The 24,885-nt window shown below is 41.4% G+C and overlaps 1 protein-coding gene across 4 annotated transcripts in view; it reads right to left on the bottom strand.

Moving 5' to 3' along the window:
• LOC122550588 (NADPH oxidase 4) overlaps positions 1-24,885 on the bottom strand; it is a 173,921-nt gene that overhangs the window by 68,727 nt on the left and 80,309 nt on the right. For all 4 annotated transcript variants that reach the window (XM_043691547.1, XM_043691548.1, XM_043691551.1 and 1 more), the window contains 2 exons: positions 9,571-9,735; positions 936-998 (listed from right to left, as the gene is read on the bottom strand). In XM_043691547.1, the coding sequence (XP_043547482.1) occupies positions 936-998; positions 9,571-9,735 (228 nt within the window). The remainder of the gene's footprint in view (positions 1-935; positions 999-9,570; positions 9,736-24,885) is intronic.

The raw sequence follows: 24,885 nt of genomic DNA, 5'->3' as shown, positions 1-24,885 counted from the left end.
CGTTTCCAGTCTGTGTCCTTTCATCAGCACTGGAAAAAGGCAGAAATCCAAAATGTTAAATTCTCTCTAGAGATGCTGCCTGACCTGCTCTGTATTTTAATATGGTGTTCTATTTCTGATTTCAACTATCTACAATATTTTACTTCTGGACCTCAGCTCATTTGTTTTTTAAAATCCAGTTTGTGGCAATAGGCAGCAGTCAACTTTAACCCCATGTATTCTGTGACTGGCAAACGTGTTTCTTAAAAAAAAGATCAATTCAGCATCAGGCACGTTAATGACACTGCACTTCAGTAACATATAAACATACTTTTACATATTCCAGTGCAGATCTTGATATTAAGGAACACAAGATAAGATTTCCAAGGGGGTTCTCCCAATCATTTGCTGCACTAGAAACACTGCCAACGTTCCAGAAATTCCCATTCATACCTTTTTTCCAAGGTTTCTACCAAAGTTACAACAGGAGTTCTTCAGTGGACATTTTGTAGATGGCAAAGGCCTTTTAGATAATATAATATTTATAAACCTGCCTAACCACCAGTACTTTAAATTTAGGAAATGAAAATGAACAATTTGAAATTGAGCTGGATGGTTCTCGGCACTATTTAACCCAGTTGCTAGAAAGCTTTCAGGTTACAAGCTCCAAACATATTTCAAATCAGCAATTTTCTAGTATAACTTTAGCAGAGTCACACAGCACTCTGTGAACTAAAGTCAATTGATAGAGACATACACTGATCTGATTCGGAACACTCAATACTGCTGCCACGTTTTGACCACAAACATACATTCGTATCTAAGATATTCTAGTTCCTAATTTCTAAAAAACAAGATTTTAAGAGCCTGTCAGTGATTTGAAACTTTAACTGTTTAAATATATAAATATTCTTTGATTACATACTTTTAAAAACAACATAAATAATTGTACTTACTGTTGTGAGGGTAAAGGGATGACTCTCAAATGTTGATACACTTGGACAGTGCAGAACAATGTACTAAAGGAAACGTGGAGGGGAAGAGGGGAGAGGAAAAACAGTTAGTGAATCTAAAGATTATTATTCAAAATTTAATAGGAATGTAAAGGACAGGATTAGGCCATTCAGTCCCTCAAAGCTCTTCACAAAAATCATTGCTGATATGAAACATGATCCATCCTTCCATCTAAATCCCATAACCTTTGGTCATCTTACCAAACAAAAATCAAGCATTGTGTTTAAACATTTTAAGCTCAACATAAGTTTTCATGGAATACTTTGCAGCTAACTCAATCAATTCATGTTACGTTATATTTGCCACCATTGCTGTACACTTCTATCCCTTTTTGCATTGATAGTTCTAGATTTGGAAACCAAAGTTGTAATACTTTTATTTTTGCAATGCAGTAAAAATCATTTTTTTATTATTAAATCAAGCATCAAAGAGTCAAATTACTTCAATCCTAATCTTAGCTAAATGACCTTCTGTGACATTCAAGATGTTTCTTTTGTCTTGTAACTTTTTTCTCTGCGTGTACACACACAACATACAATAGTACAGCACAGATCTCCCAGTTTCGTCCAAACATTACTTCACTCCATTACTTTCATTGTTTTTCTCCATTTTGGTCTTTAGCTTCCAAACTCCATATTTCTCTCTTTTATGATGTTCATGCATTTGTAGTCTGTACGACTTAGATTTTCACACAGCATCAGGATGACTTAGGAGCCTTGTACACATTGTAGGGGGTCCTGGATTCTTGGATTGCAAACTCTAATTCTGGGCTTTCTGATTTTGGGAGTGACTTTCAAGGATATGGGCTAGTTAGGACATGAGCTTCCACCTGCCTCCTTATCGATCCTTGGCTAAGAGTCCAAATATCTGTCAGTCTGTTGAAACATGTGAACTGCTGTTTCATTAACCATTCAATTAACTTCATATAGATAAATATCAAGTACTTGCAATTTCAGCTGCTGAAACTTTGAAGGTTGAGATGATTGATACTTCAATTGTCTTGTGACAGAAAGGAGCTTTTGTTTTGAAACAGTTATTGGTGAATTACTAGTTCATATTTTTAAAGCTCTTCTTACACATCCAACTATCACTAGAAGGTACATTGTTTTTGGCACAATGTCATTTACCTTTCTAATTGCTTTCTGAACCTGTGTGTGAAACTTCAGTGATTCTCATACATGGGCCCCCAAATCTTCCTGAGTACCAACATTTAGTCGTTTCTCACCACTTAAAGTGCATTCTGTTTTCATATCCTTCCAAAGTTAGCGAGTAACATCATATTTCTCTACATTAGACCCATCTGCCATGATTTGTCCACAGACTTAATGGGGTTATAATTTTATGTTTGCTGGCCCTTGGAAGAGGCATGTCTTTTTTTCACATGGCATGTCTTCCAGGTGCACCTTTTCGACTTAATTCAATTCAATTCAACATGTCAAGCAGCGTCATAAGATTGAGCAAAACTGTGCAGGTAGAGGCTTGCTGTTTTTGCCTGCACCCAGGACTTTAACATGTCTGCATAATGCCACTAGAAGTAGAACAATATTAGCAAATTTCTCCTACATTTGGTCTATAGCATAGCATACTTTTTCCATCTGTCTTTATAGCAAACTTCAATATATCATGCTTTTTTTTAAACAGATATTTTTATTGAAAAAAGAAGATTTTTGAGATTTTTTACTAAATTACAAAAAAAAGTACAAACTAGTGTATTCCATTTTACAATATAATAACAACATCAATATATATTTTTTAAAAAAGTAACTAATCTATTCTACAAACAACCAAAACACAAAGTAGAATATCATACATTTCTCCTTTTGTTTATTGTTAGGAAAGAAACAAATAAGTAAATAAATAACTACATTCAAAATAGATTTATATCAAATCATAACAAAACCCGGATTTATACGGGATTCCTCCTCCCAGAGCCCCCCCAAACCAGCCAGAACCATTACCACGGCTAAGCAAAGGCCCTGGACAATATGGTCTAAATATCTGTGTCAATGTAGTTCAAAAAGGGCTGCCATATTCTATAAGCTAATTCCGTTTTTTTGGTGCACCATATTCGTAAGGAAGTCAAGGGGGATATATTCCATGACTATCCTATGCCAATTTGAAAGTCCTGGGGGACTTTCAGATACCCAATTCACTAAAATATTTTTCCTCGCGCAAAAGGAAGGAGTAGTGAATAATTTCCTCCCGTATACATCCAAAGAGGGGAAATTTGGGGAGCCCAAAAGTAAAGACACTGGGTCCAACCCAATCTCCGTACTCAAAATCTTTGTCAAGGCATTCGCTACTCTGTTCGAGTACCTGCGGATCTTCTGGCATGTCCACAGACAATGTGTGAGAATACCAACTTCTATTTTGCATTTAGGACACATTGGAGGTGCTCCTGCCTTGAAGTTTGCGAGTCACTCAGATGCTATGTGAGCCCTGTGAAGTATCTTCAATTGAGTAGCCTGAGTTTTGTTACAGATAGAGATCTTCCTGGCATCTTCCCAGACATCCTTCCGCATTTCTAACGGAGATTTTCATCCCCAATTCTTGACTCCGGGTTTTATGTAACTGTCCCATGTCCTTTGATACCTTATTACATAGTAAGTGGTAGAGTACTTACCGAGGGCAGACCCATTGGCTGAAGCACTCTCCTTTCCCTATCTGATTTATAAGGACTAATTATCAATGTGGTCTTCTTTTGTATAAAGTCTCGTATTTGAAAATACCGAAAAAGGTCCTTGCCAGGCAGCACAAACTTCTGACGCAGCTGTTCGAAGGACATCATGACCTCCCCATCAAACAGATCTCCCATATAGGAGATACCTCTGGACTCCCAGATTTTCAGTAAAGCATCAGTCAGCCCTGGCTGGAATCCCAACATTCCCACTATAGGGGAATAAGGAGAGGTTTTTTTTGCAGGTTACCCTCATCCTGTCGCATTATCCTCCAGGCTTTGCTTGTATTTAATACAATAGGGTTTTTACAATAATCCGTAATAACTCTCATCTTGTCCATAAATAGGCTTCAATATCTAACCAGACTGATTGTGGGTCACAAGAGACCCAATCAGCGACATAAGATAATAAGGAGAAATCTGGAAAGTCCAGCCCACCCCTTACTTGTGGGAGCTGCAGCTTTTCTAATTTAATAAGGGGCTGTCTATGACTCCAAATAAAGGAGCCGAGCCAACCATAAAGCTTACACAGTGCCTGTCTCAGCAGCAGGAGAAAGTGAGGTCTGCAGATGCTGGAGATCAAAGTTGAGACTTTATTGCTGGAACAGCACAGCAGGTCAGGCAGCATCCAGGGACCGAGCCAACCATAAAGCTTACACAGTGCCTGTCTCAGCAGCATCAAGGGGAGCATTCTCATAGGGTATAAAAGGCGAGGAAGAATATATATCTTAACGAAAGCTATTCTATCTAGCCAGGATATTGGGAGATCTTCCCAGCGTTGAAGGTCCTGTCTTATTTTCTCTAATAAGTGAGTACAATTGGCTTTATATAGCTGACCAAATGCTGGAGTAATAAAAATACCTAAGTACAGAAAACTTCCTAGTGACCACCAAAAGGGGAAACAGGATCCATCCGGAAAATTGGGTATACTGACAGAGGCCTTGCTGCTGGGAGGCCTTGTTTTCATAAAATTGATTTTGTAACCTGAGAACATACCAAATAAGTTAGCCACTTGAATTAAGCAGAGCACAGATGTCAAAGGATCATTTAAGAAAAGGAGGACATCATCCACACAGAGGGTAATTTTATGCTTGCCCGATCCAACCCTCAGAGCCGTTATATTAGGGTCAGTTTGTATAGTTTCCGCTGGTGGCTCAATCACTAGCGTAAATAATAATGGTGAGAGTGGACATCCCTGACGACAGCCTCTAACAATGCTAAAGCTATCCGAACTTAAACCTTTGGTAATCACCGCTGCTTTAGGATCATTATATAATACTGTAACCCATTTAGTAAAGACCTCTCCAACACCAAACTGTTCCAGTGTATAGAAGAGATATGGCCACTCTACCCGATCGAATACCTTCTCTGCATCGAGGGAGACAACTAATCCTGGTATCGCTCCCTGCTGGCAGGCTTGTACCATAATGTTATTAGTTGATCTGCGATCCTTTATATACCCCGTCTGGTCCTTTTTAATGAATGGTAAAACTCTCTCCAGTCTTAATGCTAACATTTTTGAGAGAATTTTAAAATCCACATTTAACAAGGATATGGGTCTGTATGAAGAGCAGTCATCTGGGGCCTTTCCCTTCTCGAGAATGAGAGAAATATTGCTTCTCTCAGAGAAGGCAGGAGGCAGCCCTGTCTATGTGAACAATTATACATATTTATAAGTGGCCCGGCCAGTTCCCCAATAAATTCTTTATAGAACTCAGCCTAGAATCCGTCTGGCCCGGGCGCTTTGCCACTCTGAAGCTGCCTCACCGCCTCCTGTATTTCCTGGGTTGCCAGGGGGGCATTCAAGAACAACACCTGCTCGGAGGTTACGCCCGGGAGGGCCAGATATTTACAAAAAGACTCCATCTTCCTCATTAGATTAGATTACATTACAGTGTGGAAACAGGCCCTTCCGCCCAACAAGTTAGCATGGCCAATTCACCTGACCTGCACATCTTTGGACTGTGGGAGGAAACCGGAGCACCTGGAGGAAACCCACGCAGACACGGGGAGAACGTGCAAACTCCACACAGTCAGTCGCCTGAGGCGGGAATTGAACCCAGGTCTCAGGCGCTGTGAGGCAGCAGTGCTAACCACTGTGCCACCGTGCTGCTCATTCTATCCTCACAATCCTGTGACTTATACAATTCGAAATAGAACTTTCTAAAGGCTGCATTTATCTTTTTACGATCACAAGTCAGGGTACCAGCACTCTCTCTAATAGATGTAATAGCTTGGGGAGCCCTTTTGTTTCTGGCAAGGTATGCTAGATACCTGCCAGGCTGGTCACCGTGTTCAAATAATCTCTGCTTCGCAAATAATATCTCCCTCTTAGTAATTTAGTAATAGAGAGCCTATCACCATATGCTGTCTCAGCTGCCTTCAGGCAAGCCTCGAGCAGACGCTCTCCCTTTTGTCTTTTCCGGGTCACAGAACATGAGATGACCAGGCCTCGCGCATATGCCTTAGCAGTCTCCCACATCATTGACGGGTTACTGGCCGTGCCCAAGTTGATATCTCAGAAGGTTTTAAATTCCTGCGAAAAATATTTTATGAACTTGCTATCCTTCAATAGAAAAGGGTCCATATGCCAATGTCGCGAACCCATCATCACTAGTCTTAACCTCCGTATATACTGCGGCATGGTCAGAAATAGTTAATTACCTATTTTACAAGACAATATCGAGTTTAAAAGGGTCGGGGGACAAAAAACATATTGATTCTGGTATGGCACTTGTGTGGATTAGAATAGAAAATAAAGTCTCTACCCTCAGGATGAAGACACCTCAACACATCTACCAGTGCCAACTCCTTATTCAGATCTACCAACTGCCAAAATCTCAAAGATATGCCCTCAGAGCTCCTAGGTATCCTGTCCGTCTCTGCGTCAATGATACAATTAAAATCTCTCCTTATAATTGTATGGCAGACCCAGAGAGCCATCAACTTGGAGAATGCTTCTATTGCAAATTTAAAAGGGTGTGCCGGGGGGCAATGAAGATTCAAAATCCCGTATTCCTCTCCATATATTAGGGCTTTAATTAATATATCCCGTCCAGACTCATCTTTTATCTGGCTTAGCATTTGGAAGGGAAGATTCTTCCAAATAAGAATGGCTACTCCCCAACTTTTTGAGCTGAAAGGTGAAAAGGACACCTGGCCAAACCCACCCTGTTGCAATTTCGAATTGATGTGTCTCCTGTAGAAGATCTAAATCAACCCTTTCTTTTTTTGAGACTTGATAATATCTTTTTCCTTTTGATTGGTGAGTGGCTCCCCTCGCCAGTCCAGGTGCACCAGCTAAATGAATGGCTAGTCATGATCATCCAAGCAAACCTGAGACCCCCACAGAAGGAAGAATCTCACCCCAAAGACATTGAATAGAAACCAAAACAATTCACGTATAAAAACACTCTTTAAAACAGCTAAAAACTACTCCTAAATACAAATAACATAAGGCATGTTTAAAAGTAGACCTTCCCCCTTGCTCACAGGGGGCACTACTACCTTCCAATAACCCCACCATAACATCTCCCAGCTAGAGTCATGCCCTCAGCCCAGGCATTACAAAATAGAGTAAATAAATTTCAATATCTTATAAAACAGGACTGAAAAGTGGGCGACCCACTCACATCCCTTCTCTCACCACACACACACACACACACACACACACACAACCTTAGCAAAACAACACAAGATAAAAACATATAAGATTACAAAATTACAATCCCAGCAAGTATTAAGCAACCAAATAAGAAAAAAAACTCAAACATCCCCCAATAATCAAATAAACCGCGTGAGCTACAGATAAGAGACCAAAGAAAGAATAAGGAATCAGCTCCCCGCTCTACCCGCCCCCCCACCCCCCAAGGAGAGACAGTGAAGAGAAAGAGGGAGAAAGGAGGAGGGAAAGACAAAAGGGGGGCAAAATAAAGTCATTATCCATACAGTTCAAGTTCTGCAGTCTATTTGAGAGCATCCAGGAATTATTTTACATTTTCCGGTGACCCAAAGTTATATACAGATCCTCCATGACTGAAGCACAGCGTTGCCGGATATCGCATGGAATACTGAATATTTAAGTCCCTCAGACGCTTCTTTGCCTCATCAAATGCCTTCCTCTTGCAGACAACAACCAGAGAAAAGTCCTGAAACAACATTATCTTGGAGCCCTTGTACATAATGGCATGGGGATCCTTTCCCAAGACTCTGGAGGCCTCTAGTAACATTTGTTTTTCCCTATAGTGTTGAAGTCGAACTGGGACCGGGCCTGTTCACAGCAACCTGGTGAGCCCACTCAAGCCGCACTCGACCCAGCTTCGACTCCAATTTCATCAGCTGTGGGAGCCATTGCTCCAGGAAATCAACAAGCTGGCCTTCCTCCTCCAATTCAGGAAGGCCCAGCTACGGAATATTTTTCCGATGACCTTGATTTTCGAGGTCGTCGATAGGTTCCTCCAGGGTCCAGACTCGACGCTCCAGAGCCCGGACGTGACCCATAAATGACTCAGCAGCAGTCTCAGAGTCTGTGGCCTGTTGCTCCGCCTTTCCGAAACGCTGCCAGAGTTTCTCGATCGCTCGGTCATGCTTCTGCGGCATGACAGAGATAGACTCCCACCTGGACCACGTCTCTTTGATGGACGCATCAATCTTCTCTTGGAGTTTAATAAACTTCGAGATCAGGCTCGCCTCTGCAGGTAAGTCTCCCAGGGTGACCGCGGACATCTCTGTTGCTGCAGGGGAGGGATCTCTGTCTGCTGCCAACTGCAAAAGCCTTTGCCCTTGGTCATTTTAAAAAGCATCATACAGTTGAAGTTTGATGCAGAATGGTCAAGGATGCTGGGCAAAAACTATTTTAAGTAATTTAGCAGGTGACGGTGAGTACCCCACTTTGCCAGACTTGGGCAGAGCTCTACAGACTGAGACCTCTTGGGTCACCACCATCTTGGATCTCCCCCAAAATATCAAGTTTGATCCATCAGTTATGATCTTTAGTTTACCAGTACCAATGCCATAGTAAACCATGCTTTTCCAAGCAACTTTAATTCAATCCACAGGAAGAGCTGTGCCGTGAATGTTTTGGGGATATGGAGAAGCTCAAATCTTTCTTAGCATTATATTACTTAGTGTTCCTGACAAAATCAGATATCTTTTATTAAAAATATAACATGATAAACTGATTAGACATAAAGAAAAGAGAATCAAGCAGCAAAAGGAGCTTACACTCTCATACCTCTGCAATTTGACATATTCTTTTAAGACAGATTGACTGCTATTGGAAACACACTTTCAGAGTTACATTGCACTTTGCTCAAAAACCACATACATTCATGTAGAACTCTGAGCTCAAAAACTGCATGAATTTATGTAAAACTCTGTTATCTCACTTTTTAAATTAGAATCAATCTAAACATCAGGTCATAGACAGAGAACACAGGGGGCTAACACCTTCAACATATTGTCTAGCTATCACCATTGTTAACAGCTAACCCAAGAAAGCAACTTTAAAAAAAAAGGGTTTTGTGATTTACACATGAAAGAAGTGAAACTATCACTGTATTCTAACAGATGAAAGGCTTAACAGACAATCAATTCTTCAATGTATAATTTCAGTTACATCACACTGCAAATTTTTGCTATAAATTCTGTTAAGATCGAGCCCTCCACAATCACCTGATGAAGGAGCGTCGCTCCGAAAGCTAGTGTGCTTCCAATTAAACCTGTTGGACTATAACCTGGTGTTGTGTGATTTTTAACTTTGTACACCCCAGTCCAACACCGGCATCTCCGAATCATGATTACTATTTCAGTAAGCATACAAGAGCAAACTTATTGCTTTTACCTTGACAATCTAACAAGAAGTATATAACAATGAAAGGTAACTTCTTATTTCAACCTACCTGACCAGGTCTTGCTCTGAAGTTTTCTTTCACCATTCGTAATTCTATTACATCACAGGGATGAGAATTCACAGACACAATGGTGACTGGTTTGTTGCTCCGAATATATCTATACAGCCTTTCTGCACAATAAAGACAGAGAGGCCCAGTGACCCAAAACCATGTCTTAAAAGCAAAGAAAAAACATCCAGTTAGAAAATTACAATACTAAATAGAATCTATTTTTAAATGATAAATTGGTCATACTGATCATTATTTACATTGTTCCTCATGAAGCACATTTATAGAATAATTAAGTCACAAGGAAGGTTAGTTCCTCCTAAAAGTTTTAATGTTGTAGTGCATGGCCTGTAAAATAGACATCTGTTTTGCAACAAATGCATAGTTCTGACCCTCAGCAGAAATCTGAGCAAGATAGAAGACTAAAGTAAAAAGAAAATGCTTAATCTTCAATTATATAGATTATTTTCTTGCTTGCAGAGCAAGTAGACAAATTATTTCTTGGACTACTATCATAGCCGCAAAAATAATTAACCTCAGATCCTGAAAAACAATTTCATTAGCTTGCTGTTAAAACCTGTAGCTTGGCTTGACACAAATGGCAAAGGTGAGTGCTACCACCTCAGCAGATATATCTGGAGGTAGGAGTTAGGGCTATGTTATTGAGCAGGAGGGTGCAAGGTGGGGATATTTTGCTGGTGTATATGGCTAAATCCATTTTTCTGATAATGTAATTTTGTGGTTATATCCTACATGATCATTCAAGATTCCCTAGGTAGAATCACTGCCACCAAGCCTTCTATTGGTATTAGTCTAAGTCGCTGATACCAAGCATAAGGGAGGTGATGGCCAAGTGATATTATTGTTGTGAATCTATTAATAACCATCAACCAATGACCAAAGCAATATTCTGGGGACGTGGATTCACAGTCAGGCAAGGCACATAATGGAATTTGGAGAAGAAATCTGGAACTGAATTTCTAATGATGACCATGAAACCAATGTCAATTGTTGGAAAAACCCATCTGATTCACTTAATGCCTTTAGGGAAGGAAATCTGCTGTCCTTACCTAGTCTAGCCTACATCTGGCTCCAGACTGACAGCAATGTGGTTGACCTTTAACTGTCCATTGGGCAATTAGGATGGACAATAAATGCTGGCCTAGCCAAGGATGTCCACATCTCATGAATTAATAAGAAAAAGAAAGTGGCATCTTTGGCATAAGATAGGCTTGGTCTTAACAAACAAGTAAAGGTTTATTACATAGTACCTATATGGTATTAAGATAGTAAAATAGTACTTATGCATAGCTGGTTACATTACGTTTGAGACATCAGGCTCAACTTCATACATAAGTGCACATGACAGCTAGCTACAAAGACAAAGCACAAGAACCTTACATACCTTGAAAAACACTAGCTCACTCTTCCGAGGAACAGTTGTTTAAATCCTGATGGGTAGAGTCTATCCCTTGATTTCAGTTAATCTTGTCAGCTACTAACTTTTATACAACACCCATCTCCATATGATTGAGTCTTTGGTAGGACATCAATTAAAGCCCTAAGAACCTCATTCACTCATCAGTGGAAGTGGCAAGGTGGGGAATATGCCACGTGGGGCGACCAACAGGAAAACCCAGCAGGTCTGTGTATTAATTTGTTTTTAGTATTTAACCCAAATTCAAGGCACTGAGGGGCTCTGCAGTGGGAAGGAGAGTACTTGCTGAGAGCAACCACAATCCCCATGATGTTGTCAGTAGCCTCGCTCCAAGGACCCCATCCTGGTAAAGGCCTGAGTGAATTATTAGCAGCAGCAGCAATCATTGCTGTTTGTTCCAGTGGTGATCGAGAATTCCTGGCCTCTGTCCAGCAGCTCTTAGGAAGCTACAGCAATTAAACGTCCTCTGTTGGGTTGGGAACTCTGATGGCAAAAAGATTCCATTGACATCTAGAGGCAGAATACCCTTGGGCTTTCAGAGATTGGGTCAACAAGATTGCCACCAGCTTTATAGCAGACATCAGGTTTCCTTGAAACTCTTATCAAATTCTGCTCAAACTCTTACCTATTTTTGATTAGGTTACACATTCAATTTTAAAGCTTGCTGAATCTATTGTAATTGAATTTAAAAGGTTGTAAGACTGTTTACAGCTAAACGTATATTGAATTTTGAACTAGTGAAACATAGTGCACAATAAAAAGAAAAAAAAGTGAGACATTTTTACAAATGAAGTTGAATCCACTAAATAGTTGAAAGAAATTGATAGCTCTCAGACTGAATGTTTAACTAGTCCAAACAATGCAACATGGTAATCATATGAATATACATAGATATAAACAGACCAATCAGGAACAGGAGTATGCCATTGAGTATGGTCTGCCATTCAATAGGATAATGGCGATTTGACTAAAAACCTCAACAATCTGCCTCCTCCAGTTAACCTTTCAACCTCTTATTTAACAAGAATGTATCTACCGCTGCCTTCGCAATATTCAAGGATTCTTCATCCACCACCCTTTCACAAACATCTGAGAAATGATTTCAACTAATCTCTGTATTAAGTGGAAAACCCCAATCATAAAATAGTAAAATCTGGATTCTTGCACAAGAGGAAACACTCTCTCCACATCTGCCCTGCCAAAAGCCCCCAGGATCTCCCTTATTTCAATCAAGTCACCTCTTACTTTTCTAAAGTAGTGAATATAAGCCTAGCCTAGTTTCTGTTCCTTTCCTCATAAGTCAAGCCACCTGTTCAAGGTATTAGTCTGGTAAGCTTCTTCTGAATTGCCTCAAAAATCATCCTTCTTTAATTAAGGTGACCAATACAGTGAACAGATGCAGTCTCACCAGTGCCCTGTTTAACTGAAATATAACCTCCTGGCTTTTGTATTCAATTCTCCCCTTGATAAGTTGTAACATTCTGTTAGCTTTCCTAAATACTTGCTGTAACTACATACTAATCATTTCAAATTCATGCACAAGACGAGGAAGATCCTCCTGCATCTCAGAGTTCTGCATTCTTTTACCATTTCGATAACATGCTTCTTTTTATTCTTCCTGCAAAATAGACAATTTCTCATTTTCTCACATTATAGTCCATTTGTTATGTTTTAGCCCATTCAACTTTTAACCACTTTTGTCCTCTTCACAACTTAACCCAATTTAATCAACAAAGCCAGCTGAATAATTGTCAGAGAAAATCTAGCTTAATTAGTGCATTGTTTGCAGTATAGTTTATTCTAGATGTCCATTCACACAATGTTAGGTGAAATATCATTTCTGTCATTTCCACTTCTGCCACCTACCAATCCAATCCATTAGATACCCATGCACTGCATAGAAAGCAGCCTGAGTATCCCATTCTTGTATTTTGTTCCTAGAACCACCTTACACCAGCCACAGTTCCATATGATGCATAGCAGAGTCTATTTCCACCCATTTCTGACTCTGACCTGGTGACATTACGGTTTCTGTTCTGCTGACAGTTACATTTCTGACTCCTCACCGGCACCCACGTATCCCATATACTTAGTACCATATGTTATGAATTTAGATGTTGACTTATAATGCATTATGTAAATTGTAGGTGGATAATATAACAATAAAACCCGCTTGTGATTTAAACCGGAGCTCCAGTTTGGTCACGTGCATTTCTTTCCTTTCTGAAGGTGTATGGAATGAATTACTGGGTCAAATTACTGATACAAATTACTGCACAAGTTTACTCTGCAGTTAAGCAAGTATGTTGATTGCTGGAGCAACAGAATGACCATGATAAGACTTTGTTGGATTTAATCCATCATAATGCATCTTCATTCATGCAATAACATAAATTTAACATGAACAAAGCTAACTGACAGAGGTGGGTAATCACCCTTGAATAAAATAATGCCTTTCAATTCTTTCAGACTGTCCAGGATGGAACCTACTTACTTCTCAGCTTTCACTGTCTTTTGCTTTCTGCTTGCTTGTGAGGTCCTATTTCCAGACTACTTTTTTTTGGTGTCTCAGTATGCCTGTGTCTTTATGACCCACCCACAGATAAGAAGAAATCCAACTGGCTGAGATAGGTTTTTCAAATTACCTAGACATTCTAATGTGTATTCTTTAGTTAGTTAGTTGATAAAGCAACTGCCATTTTGTCTATTAATCATCTCTTGTCTGAGTACCCTTGAGAACACACATTGCTTTTAAAAGCCCAGCATGCCAAATAATTATTTTTCCCAAAGGCATGCAGAGAGATGATTACAAAATCCTGAAAGGAGACAGGAAAATATCTAATGAATTGGTTTCATTAGATATGGAAACATTTTTTGTATGCCTTATACCTAAGTTTTATAAGTTGCAATAATATATAGAAATGTGGAAAGGACTATTTAATCTGTTTTCTGTAGTTGCTTCCCCACACATTATGCCATGATGTTATCACCCTCTTTAGAAGGCTAAGTGAACCTTGCTTGAATTCAGACAGAAGATGTTCTGACACAAGAGCTCAATTTTAATGCTTCAAGCCACTTGCAGTAGGACAAGCAGAATGTAAGTTAAGAACCTTGAATACAGAGTTCCAGTTTTTTAGGTTTATCCACAGCATTATCATCTCATGTTATTGCCCGAACCACAATGCAGCCCTGTATAATGACTACTTAAAAAGGATTCCAAGAGGGACTCAAAATATTATACTCAAGCAATGGAGATTCAATGAAGACTGGCTGTCCCAAAGATCCATCTCGGAGTCTCTGGACATGATGCTTACAAGGTGAAAGTGTCTTATCAGTGCAAGAGGAGGAACGATCTTGTATTGGAATGGCTGAAAATGGCAGAGGTAAGCAGCAAGTGTATGGTTCTTCATTTCTGGATACAATGCTATACGAAGTTCAGTAACCACATCAGGGCAGAGATAAGTGAATGATCTATCACGACTAAGTACAAATCCCTTCTAGCTTGCCTGGCTTTCTCCAACTTACATTCTCCTGTTCATTTGAGGAGGGATATGACACTTCTTCACACTGGAGGTACCTATTCACATCCCAGCTGATCAGCCTACCATCTTCCTCTGACTGCCATGACACACGCATCTCTTGCATCCCAGTGTTCTTCACAAATATTGTTCTTTCATCCACTCAACACATTTTATTTCTCAGTCTCTTCTTTCTGTCCTTGCAATAAAAAAAATAGCAAGGAATACAATGTAGAAACAGAGAAGCAGGCTGGCCATCCAGTCATTGTTAAATTGAACACTATAGATAGATACACACTGTAATAAGCAGAGTATCAACAGACATGCCCAATAATTATGGAGGATGGAGACTTTAGAGGTATCTGGTGACAGAACTGGATATTACACAGCCAAATGGTGCATAACACTCACTTGAGACTTGATGGCAGCAGACAATGAAATATGATGATCTGCACAGTAATCACTGAGAATCCACTCAATTTGACAGATCATCTTTGACTTTCACCTTTTGGAAGTCTCTCAAAAGTAAGGAAGATGCTTGCCAAGGAGTGTAGTCTGCAGCAAGAACCAGTATATGGTTCTTTTAAAGTGGGGAACTGGTGATCTACTGACCACACAGTTCAGACTGACCAGGAGAGTATTCCACTCTTCCTACCTGCCATGGCTATATTGCAGCTTGATGATCAATCTGAAAATATCATGGATGCAACTCCGAAGCATACACACCACTCACCCCGACCCCAACCCCAGCAGCCCCAACTCCCTCACTAGTAGTTAAAATTATCGAACAACAAGCTTCAGATCACAGCTGAACAGCATGTGCAGGTCTTGGAGGTAGCAGCAAGGGAAACTCCCATTGGGAGAAACTGAGAACTGCAGATGCTGGAGAGTTGGAGTCGAAAAGTGCGGCGCTGGAAAAATACAGCAGGTCAGGCAGCATCCGAGCAGCAGGAGAGTCGATGATTTGGACAGAAGCCTTCCTCAGGAATTTGGAGGGGGAACAGTGCTGAGAGATAAATTGGGGGGGGGGGGGGGGGGTGGTGGACTGAGCAAAGGAGGCAGTAATACCGGCAGGAAGATGGGAGTAAATATAAGTGAGGTTAGATTTGGAATACAGGTGAAGAGTGCAGTGCCAAGTTAGAGGGTTGGATCTGGGATGAGGTGGGGGGAGGGGGAGATTTGCAAACTTGTGAAGCTGATGTTGATGCTGTGTGGTTCAAAGGGCCAAAAGTTGAAAATGAAGCATTCTTCCTCCAGTTGGACCACTGGACTCCTATTGGACCAGCTTCAGCAGGTGTGGAGGCTGGTACAGTTACAACATTTAAAAGGCATCTGGATGGGTATAGGAAAAAGATTTAAAGGGACATGGTCCAAATGCTGGCAAATGGGACTAGATTAATTTAGGATATCTGGTTGGCATGGAAATGTTGGACCAAAAAGGTTGTTTCTGTGTGCTGTGCATCTTTATAACTCTAATGATTCTATGACTCAATGACTCATTTGCAGAGCCTTGGACATCACCATGAAACAGGTTATTTCTGACCAGCAACAAAAGATGTGCAAGATTCTGTCAGTGTTACCAGATACACTATACAACTGGAGAGAGATTGGACAGGTCTAAACTACCAGGCATATTATGTTGTCCCTGGCCTTTCTGCTGATGTCCACCTCCAAGAGCGACCACTTAATGAGGCATCAGAAATGAATGCATGCTGGCCCTCATCAATGGCTTACACCTTCTGCCTGCTAGCTTTAGTAAAACAGAGGAAAGCCTTGATCAAATAGTACCTCACAGAAATACAGCAAAATATGTGGCTCTTCGGCAAGTGGGCCATGAGATGGAAGCTGGAGAAAAGACAGTTTGGCAGTGCTCACTCTGCTCAAAGCACTCCCCATTTTACTCAGCAGTGGGTCCCAGAATTGCATTTGCCAGTGGCTATCAATTAAGGAGGGCGAGAGGGGAATCACAGCCCTTGCTGAGATGGACACTCATCTCCAAGGCCTGTTGGCCAATCAGAGAACCAGAGGCTCATCAACTTCAGCAGCACTGCTGCTAGCAAAGGTCATTGCTGAGGATGAGTTACAAGGAGAATGCATCTCAAAGACTAACATGTTCCCAAAGAAAAGGAGATGGGATTGGGGCCCAAAGTTCTATTGGGGAATGGAGGCACAAGCAAAATTATTGCTGCAGAGGCAGCCACTATGGACAGAAGATACCCTCCTTGGGCTTACGAAGGAGGGCTTTTCCAGAGCATATTGGAGGCCACCAACATTTACTGGATATCCTCCCCATGTAACTCCAGACTCTTAAAAGCAGGCAGCTAACAACAGAACTAGGAAAATCTCTCAAATTGGTCAGCTAAATGGTTCACTTGGGCCTCACACAGGAGGCCAACTAGCATCCTGCCCACCCTGGCAAAAGACCTTATGACAGGAAGATATTTAGCAGTCCCTTGATGGTTGGTTCCTCCAATTCCTTCCATTTTCCTGCCTCCTGGTCCACGTCAAAGGACCTGGAAATTTCCGACAGGATATCAGCCACGATCATCCGAGCAGTCAAATGAAGGAAATGAGCAACTTGACTCGAGCTCTGTTGAATTCACATGTAATTTTCCTAGCAAACTATCGAGCTACTCTCTCATTGGAAAGACACAACTGGTGGTGGTTTAACCCAAAGGTCACCATGCCGCAGGCTAGGAGTGAGGTTGAGAAGGAGAATTCTTCATTGTGCCCGAAGTGGGTGTGGGAAGATGAATCTATGCTGTTGCTGTCACAAACCAATCATCCTGCCACCTGAGTTAACTGACACCTCCTCCTTATAAATATATAACAAAATAAACAGAAAGAATTGGCAGTCAGTTGGGTATTTAAACACTGTGATAAATAGTCAATTTGTGCTCAATGTCCATGAATGGTAAGATTTATTTCAAAGTCCTATAATCCTGTGCTCTCCATTGTTTCCTGCCACTTGTCAAGTGACCTTTAGCCTTCATGAAAATTATTTGACTAGAGTAGAAGATAAACAATAAGTGTCGATGAGAGGAGGGGACTGTGACTGCGGAAAACACCACACTGCATTGTGCAGAGTTCTGGAGGATGACTGGCACACTGGATTCAAGATTGATATACGAGATGGTTGTACTCCCTCAGACTGGCTTGTGTTCCTGAATGACAATGCTCTGAGAATCATGGAAGCTAAGTGAACCTCTGCCACATCAGGCTACTGCTCATCTTTGCCCACGAAAGGCATGGAGTGCTCATTATGTTTATCGTCTTGAAGCTCCAGTCTGTTCTGATGCACAATGTTGTGCACAACCATCATTCAAGATATCCTTTCCAGTTCATCATGAAATATCCCAAGATTCAGCCACATGAATCACACCTTCAGCCTCTTGATCATTTAATCAATGAACACTCTCTGTCATAAGCTTTCATTGTTGACGTTCCTGAGCATCAATTGAAGGGCTATTCACAAATGTCAGCTTCTACATCATTACCAAGCATGGCCCTTGTTTCTGCTTGGAGATGTGAAGATCTGTGCAAGACTTAACCAGTGTAGAATTAAAACATCATGACAGCTTCTTGGATGTCTTGCAAAGCATGGTGCCTCAGTGGTGAGCACTGCTGCTTCACAGCACCAGGGACGCAGGTTTGATTCCTGCTTCGGGCGACTGTCTGTGTGGAGTTTGCACATTCTCCCAGTGTCTGTGTGGGTTTCCTTGGGCGCTCCAAACCTGTACAGGTCAGGTGGATTGGCCAAGCTTTATTGCCCATAGTGTTCAGGGATGTCTAGGTTAGGTGCATTAGTTAGGAGAAATGTAGAGTAATAGGGTGGGGGAATGGATCTGAGTGGAATACTCTTCAGAGGGTCGGTGTGGACTTGTTAGGCCAAAGGGCCTGTTTCCATAATGTAGGGATTCTAATTCTAATGATCTTACAGTGCCAAACATTGACATTGTGGATAAAAACTGAAATAAGTGTGGATGCTGCAAATCTGAAACAAAAACAGAAGTTGTTGGAAAAGTTCGGCAGGTCTGGCAGCATCTGTGAAGAGAAAACACAGTTAACGTTTTGGGTCCCGTGACCCTTCCTCAGAACATATTGTCGAATTCATTTCATTTGATGAATACTCCTGGCTGTTCAGCATCGCCCAAATAGTTATTTCAATTCATTCACTAGGTGTGGGCTTTGCTGGATGGGAGCATTTATTGTCAAGAGAGTATTGCTGGAAAAGCACAGAAGGTCAGGCAGCATCTGAGAAGCAGGAGAATTAACGTTTCGGGCCGGATCCCTTCATCAGGAACTCCGGTCCGGCTACCGGGCTCAGGCCCAAAACGCCGATTCTCCTGCTCTTCGGATGCTGCCTGACCTGCTGTGCTTTTCCAGCAACACACGCTCTACTCTGATCTCCAGCATCTGCAGAACTCACTTTCTCCTGGGAGCATTTATTGTCCATCCCTATTTGCCTTTGAAAAAGTGGTGGTGAGCTGCTTCCGCAAACCAGTTTTGTTGAACCTTTATTTTTGTTTTTGAAGCTATGTGTTTTATGAACCTATAAACATAACCTACCAACACAGACACACTGCTACCCCTTTCAAGTTCTTTTGTGACTTCATTTGATGAGCACACCCAGTGCATGACAGAAATTAGGGAAAATGTCAGAAGCTATTATTAAAACACATTATGACAGAACAATTTGATAAGTTAAGTTAATCAGGCAAAGTCAACATGGTTTTGTCAAAGGAAAATCATGGTAAACTAATTTCTTGGAGCACTTTGAAGAAATAAGGTTTCAAGGTCTTAAGCGGGCACCTGCAAGCAAGATGTTGGTTTGACGTATACCTACTTCTATGCCAGGAGCATCTAGAATAAGGTGGGTGAACTTACAGCAAGGGTTGGTACCTAGGATTTCGATGTTGTGGTCATTTCGGAGACATGGATAGACCAGGGACAGGAATGGTTGTTTTAGGTTCAGGGATTTACATGTTTCATTAAGAACAGAGAATATGGGGTGGGGTGGGGGTGTGGCATTATTAGTAAAGAGTGACGGCAGAAAGGATGTTTGAAGATTCATCTACTGAGGTAGTATGGGCTGAGGTTAGAAACAGGAAAGGAGTGGCCACTCTGTTGGGAGTTTTCTATAGGCCTCCGAATTGTTCCAGAGATGTAGAGGAAAGGATTGCAAAGATGATTCTGGATAGGAGCGAGAGTAACAGGGTAGTTGTTATGGGGTCTTTAACTTTCCAAATATTGATTGGAAATACTATAGTTCGAGGACTTTAGATGGGTCAGTTTTTGTCCAATGTGTGCAGGAGGGTTTCCTGACACAGTATGTGGATAGGCTAACAAGGGGAGAGGCCACATTGGATTTGGTACTGGGGAATGACCCCAGACAGGTGTTAGATTTGGAGATAGGTCAGCTCTTTGGTGATAGTGACTATAATTTGGTTATGTTTACTTTAGTGATGCAAAGGGATAGGTATATACCGCAGGGCAAGAGTTATAGCTGGGGGGAAAGGCAATTATGATGTGATTAGGCAAGATTTAGGATGCATAGGATGGGGAAGGAAACCACAGGGGATGGGCACAATTGAAATGCGGAACTTATTCAAGGAACAGCTACTGTGTGCCCTTGATAAGTATGTACCTGTCAGGCAGGGAGCAAGTTGTTAAGAGCAGGAGCTATGGCTTACTAAGGAAGTTGAATCTCTTGTCAAGAGGAAGGCGGCAGCTTATGTTAGGATGAGATGTGGAGGCTTAGTTAGGGCGCTTGAGAGTTACAAGTCAGCCAGGAAAGAGCTAAAGAAAACAAAAAGTTAAGAAGAATAAGGAGGGGACATGAGAAGTTGTTGGCAGATAGGATCAAGGAAAACCTTAAGGTTTTCTATATCAGGAATAAAATACTGACTAGAGTAAGATTAGGGTCAATCTAAAATAGTGGTAGGGAGTTGTGCTTGGAGTCAGAGGAGATAGGGGAAGTGCTAAATGAATATCTAGAAAAAGACAATGTTGTCAAGGAGAATACCGAGATACAGGCTAGTAGACTGGCTAGGATTGAGGTTCGCAAGGAGGAGGTGTTAGCAGTTCTGGAAAATATTAGATAAATCCCTGGACCGGATGGGATTTATCCTAGGATTGTCTGGGAAGCCAGTGCGGAGATTTCTGAGCCTTTGGCTTTGATCTTTATGTCGTCATTGTCTACAGGAATAGTGCCAGAAGACTGGAGGATAGAAAATGTTGTTCCCTTGTTTAAGAAGGAAAATAGACAACCTTGGTATTATAGACCAGTGAACCTTACTTTGGTTGTAACTAAAGTGATGGAAAGGGTTATAAAGAGATAGGATTTATAATCATCTAGAAAGGAATAAGTTGACTAGTCAACATGATTTTGTGAAGGGTAGGTCGTGTCTCACAAAGCTTATTGAGTTCTTTGAGAAGGTGACCAAACAGGTGGATGAGGGAAAGATGGTTGATGTGGTGTATATGGATTTCAGTAAGGCATTTGATAATGTTCCCATGGTAGGCTATTGCACAAAATATAGAGGTTTGGGATTGAGGGTGATTTAGCGGGTTGAATCAGAAATTGGCTAGCTGAAAGACAGAGGATGGTGGTTGATGGGAATTGTTCATTCTGGAGTTCAGTTATTAGTGGTGTACTGCAAAGATCTGTCTTGGTATTTGTGTATTGTGTATTGCAAAGATTATTTTTATAAATGACCTGAATGAGGGCATAGAAGGAAGGTTAGTAAATTTGCGGATGACACTAAGGTCAGTGGAGTTGTGGATAGTGCAGAAGGATGTTGTAGGTTAGAGGGACATAGATAAGCTGTAGAGCTGGGCTGAGAGGTGAAAAATGGAGTTTAATAAGAAAAGTGTGAACTGATTCACTTTGGAAGGAGTAAGAGGAATGCAGAGTACTGGGCTAACGGTAAGATTCTTGATAGTGTTGATGAGCAGTGAGAACTCTGGGTCAATGTACATGGATCCCTGAGAGTTGCCACCCAGGTTGATAAGGTTGTTAAGAAGGTATACATTGTGTTAGCTTTTATTAGTAGAGGAACCATGAGATCATGTTGCAGTTGTACAAAGCTCTGGTGCGGCCATACGTGGAGTATTGCATACAGTTCTGGTCACTACATTATAGGAAGGATGTGGAAGCTTTGGAAAGGGTTCAGAGGAGATTTACTAGGATGTTGCCCGGTATGGAGAGAAGGTCTTACGAGGAAATGCTGAGGAAATCAAGGCTGTTTTTGCTGGAGAGAAAAAGGTTCGCTTAATTGAGACATACAAGATAATCAGAGAGTTAGATAGGGTGGGCAGTGAGAGCGTTTTCCTCGGATGGTGATGGCTAGCAGATGGACTTCAGATTGATTACACAGGTTGGCAACATGGAGGGCCGAAGGGCGTCTACTGCACTATAATGTTCTATGTTCTAACTTATGCTGTGGATAAAGGGGAACCAGTGGATGTATTGTACTTAATTTCCAGAAGGAATTTCATACGGTTTGCATCAATGGCGATGGTGGAAAGTAAAAGTTTATGGTTCACGGGTAACATATTGGCACAGATAGAAGATTACTTGGTTAACAGGAATCAGAAGGTGGGGAAAAAAGGGTCTTTTTCAGGCTAGAACAATGTCATGAATGGTTTACCACAAGAGTTGGTGTTTGGGCTTCAAAACTACAATTCATACAAATGATTGGGATGAAAAGACCAAAAATACAGTAGCTAAATTGCTGATGTCACAAAGGTAGGTAGGAAGTGAGTTGCAAGAGGACAAAAGGACCCTATATAGAAAATTTAAGTAGTGGGTGGGAAATAACTGGCAAATGGAACATTATGTGGCAAAGTGTGGAATTGTCCAATTTAGCAGGAAGTATTTTAAAAAACGTTAATTATCTAAATGTCAAGAGACTGCAGAACTCTGAGATGCAAAGACATCTGGGTCTTCTAGTATATGAATTGCAGATGGTTAGTCTGCAGGTACAGCAAGTTATCAGGAAAGCCAACACAATGTTATGGTTTATTGCAAGTGAGATTGAAAGCAAGAGAATGAAAGTTTGGGTGAAGATTTGTAGCTCGGGTTCTCGTTGTTGTGGTTCTGTTTGCCGAGCTGGAAATTTTTGTTGCAAACGTTTCGTCCCCTGTCTAGGTGACATCCTCAGTGCTTGGGAGCCTCCTGTGAAGCACTTCTGTGGGGTTTCCTCCAGCATTTATAGTGGCCTGTCCCTGTCGCTTCCGGTTGTCAGTTTCAGCTGTCCGCTGTGGTGACCGGTATATTGGGTCCAGGTCGATGTGTTTGTTGATGGAGTTTGTGGATGAGTGCCATGCTTCTTGGAATTCCCTGGCTGTTTTGTTTGGCTTGCCCTATAATGGTAGTGTTGTCCCAGTCAAATTCATGTTGCTTGTCGTCTGCGTGTGTGAGTTGTTGTCTGAGCGTGGCTGTTGGTTTGTGTGCTGTTATAAGTCCTAGTGGTCGCAGTAGTCTGGCAGTCAGTTCTGAAATGCTCCTGATGTATGGTAGTGTGGCTAGTCCTTTGACAAACTCCATCAACAAACACATCGACCTGGACCCAATATACCGGCCACCACAGCGGACAGCTGAAACTGACAACCGGAAGCGGCAGGGACAGGCAACTATAAATGCCGGAGGAAACCCCACAGAAGCGCTTCACAGGAGGCTTCAATACCCCACAGTCAGTATTTCACAGGAGGCTCCCAAGCACTGAGGATGTCACCTAGACAGGGGACGAAACGTTTGCAACAAAAATCTCCAGCTCGGCGAACAGAACCACAACAAGAGCATGAAAGATATGCTTCAGTTACAGAAGGCATTGATGAGACTGCATCTAGAGTACTGTGTACCGTATTGGTCACCATACTTATAGAATGATGGTAATGTGTTGGAGGCAGTACACAGAAGGTTTATTGGACTAATACCAAGAAAGTGCAGATTGCCTTATGAGAAAAGGTGAGACAGGTAAGGCATGTATCCCTGGCATTTACAAGAGTCAGAGATGACTTAATTGAAACATACAAGATCCATGCAGTCTTGACCAGGACAATGTGGAAAGGATGTTTCCTCCTTTGGGATAATCTTAACTAGGAGTCATACTTCATGATTATGAGGAAAAACTTTTTTTTTTCCTTCTCAGAGGGTTGAGTGCCTTTTGAGGAAGGGAATTCCAAAGACAATGGGTGAGCCTTTGTTACTGCACATATCTGGTCTAGCCTACATGTGAACCCAGAGCCATAGCAATTTAGTTGACTCTAAAATGGTCTCTGGGCTGTTAGGAATGGGCAAATAATGGGCGTAACCAGGTATGGCCACATCCCATGAATTAATAAAGAAAATGAAAGCAGAATTTTTGATCTATTGTAGATAGATTCTTCACTAGCAATTGGATGAAAGATTATCAGAGGAATGAAGGGATATAAAGTTGAAGTTATCGAATGGCACAGCAAGTTCAGAAGGATGAGTGGCCTACTCCTGTTCCTCATTTGTACGTTTGTATGATGAGATCATTCAATAGGTGATCTGGTCATCTTGGTGTCAGTCTCTCGTTACAAGTTCCTCTCAATACATAAATTTGGTGACAAGGATGTTAAGTTAAAACATATTTGTGTCAAACAGCAGTAGAGATGGTGAAGAACTAAATAATCTAATTCCCAAACAAAAACAGAAGTTGTTGGAAAAGCTCACCAGGTCTGGCAGCATCTGTGAAGAAAAATCAGAGTTAATATTTCAGGTCCAGTGACCCTCCCTCAGGACTGGACCCGAAAAGTTAACTCTAGTTTTTCTCCACAGATGCTGCCAAACCTGCAGAGCTTTTCCAGCAACTTCTGTTTACGTTTCGGATGTACAGCATCCACAGTTCTTTCGGTTTTTATTATCTTGTTCCCAGTGAGCTCACTTCTAGGATGTCAAAGATTTTAGTTGGATGATGCCAGCCTGAATTTCAAAACTGTCTCGTCAGTAAATGGGATATTATGTTCACCATTTGTTGGATCAGTTCAACTACTGACTACATTGGTATTAACAAATATGACCATCAAGGTAAAAACAATGACTGCAGATGCTGGAAACCAGATTTTGGATTAGTGGTGCTGGAAGAGCACAGCAGTTCGGGCAGCATCCGAGGAGCATTAAAATCGATGTTTCGGGCAAAAGCCCTTCATCAGGAATAAAGGCAGAGAGCCTGAAGCGTGGAGAGATAAGCTGGAGGAGGGTGGAGGTGGGGAGAAAGTAGCATAGAGTACAATAGGTGAGTGGGGGAGGGGATGAAGGTGGTAGATCAGGGAGGAGGGTGGAGTGGATAGGTGGAAAAGAAGATAGGCAGGGTAGGAGGAGCTTCAGGG

This window comes from Chiloscyllium plagiosum, chromosome 6, assembly GCF_004010195.1.
Source record: "Chiloscyllium plagiosum isolate BGI_BamShark_2017 chromosome 6, ASM401019v2, whole genome shotgun sequence".
In the NCBI taxonomy this organism is placed as follows: domain Eukaryota; kingdom Metazoa; phylum Chordata; class Chondrichthyes; order Orectolobiformes; family Hemiscylliidae; genus Chiloscyllium; species Chiloscyllium plagiosum.
The sequence above is the reverse complement of the archived record's forward strand: the minus strand, read 5'-3'. Positions and strand labels throughout refer to the sequence as shown.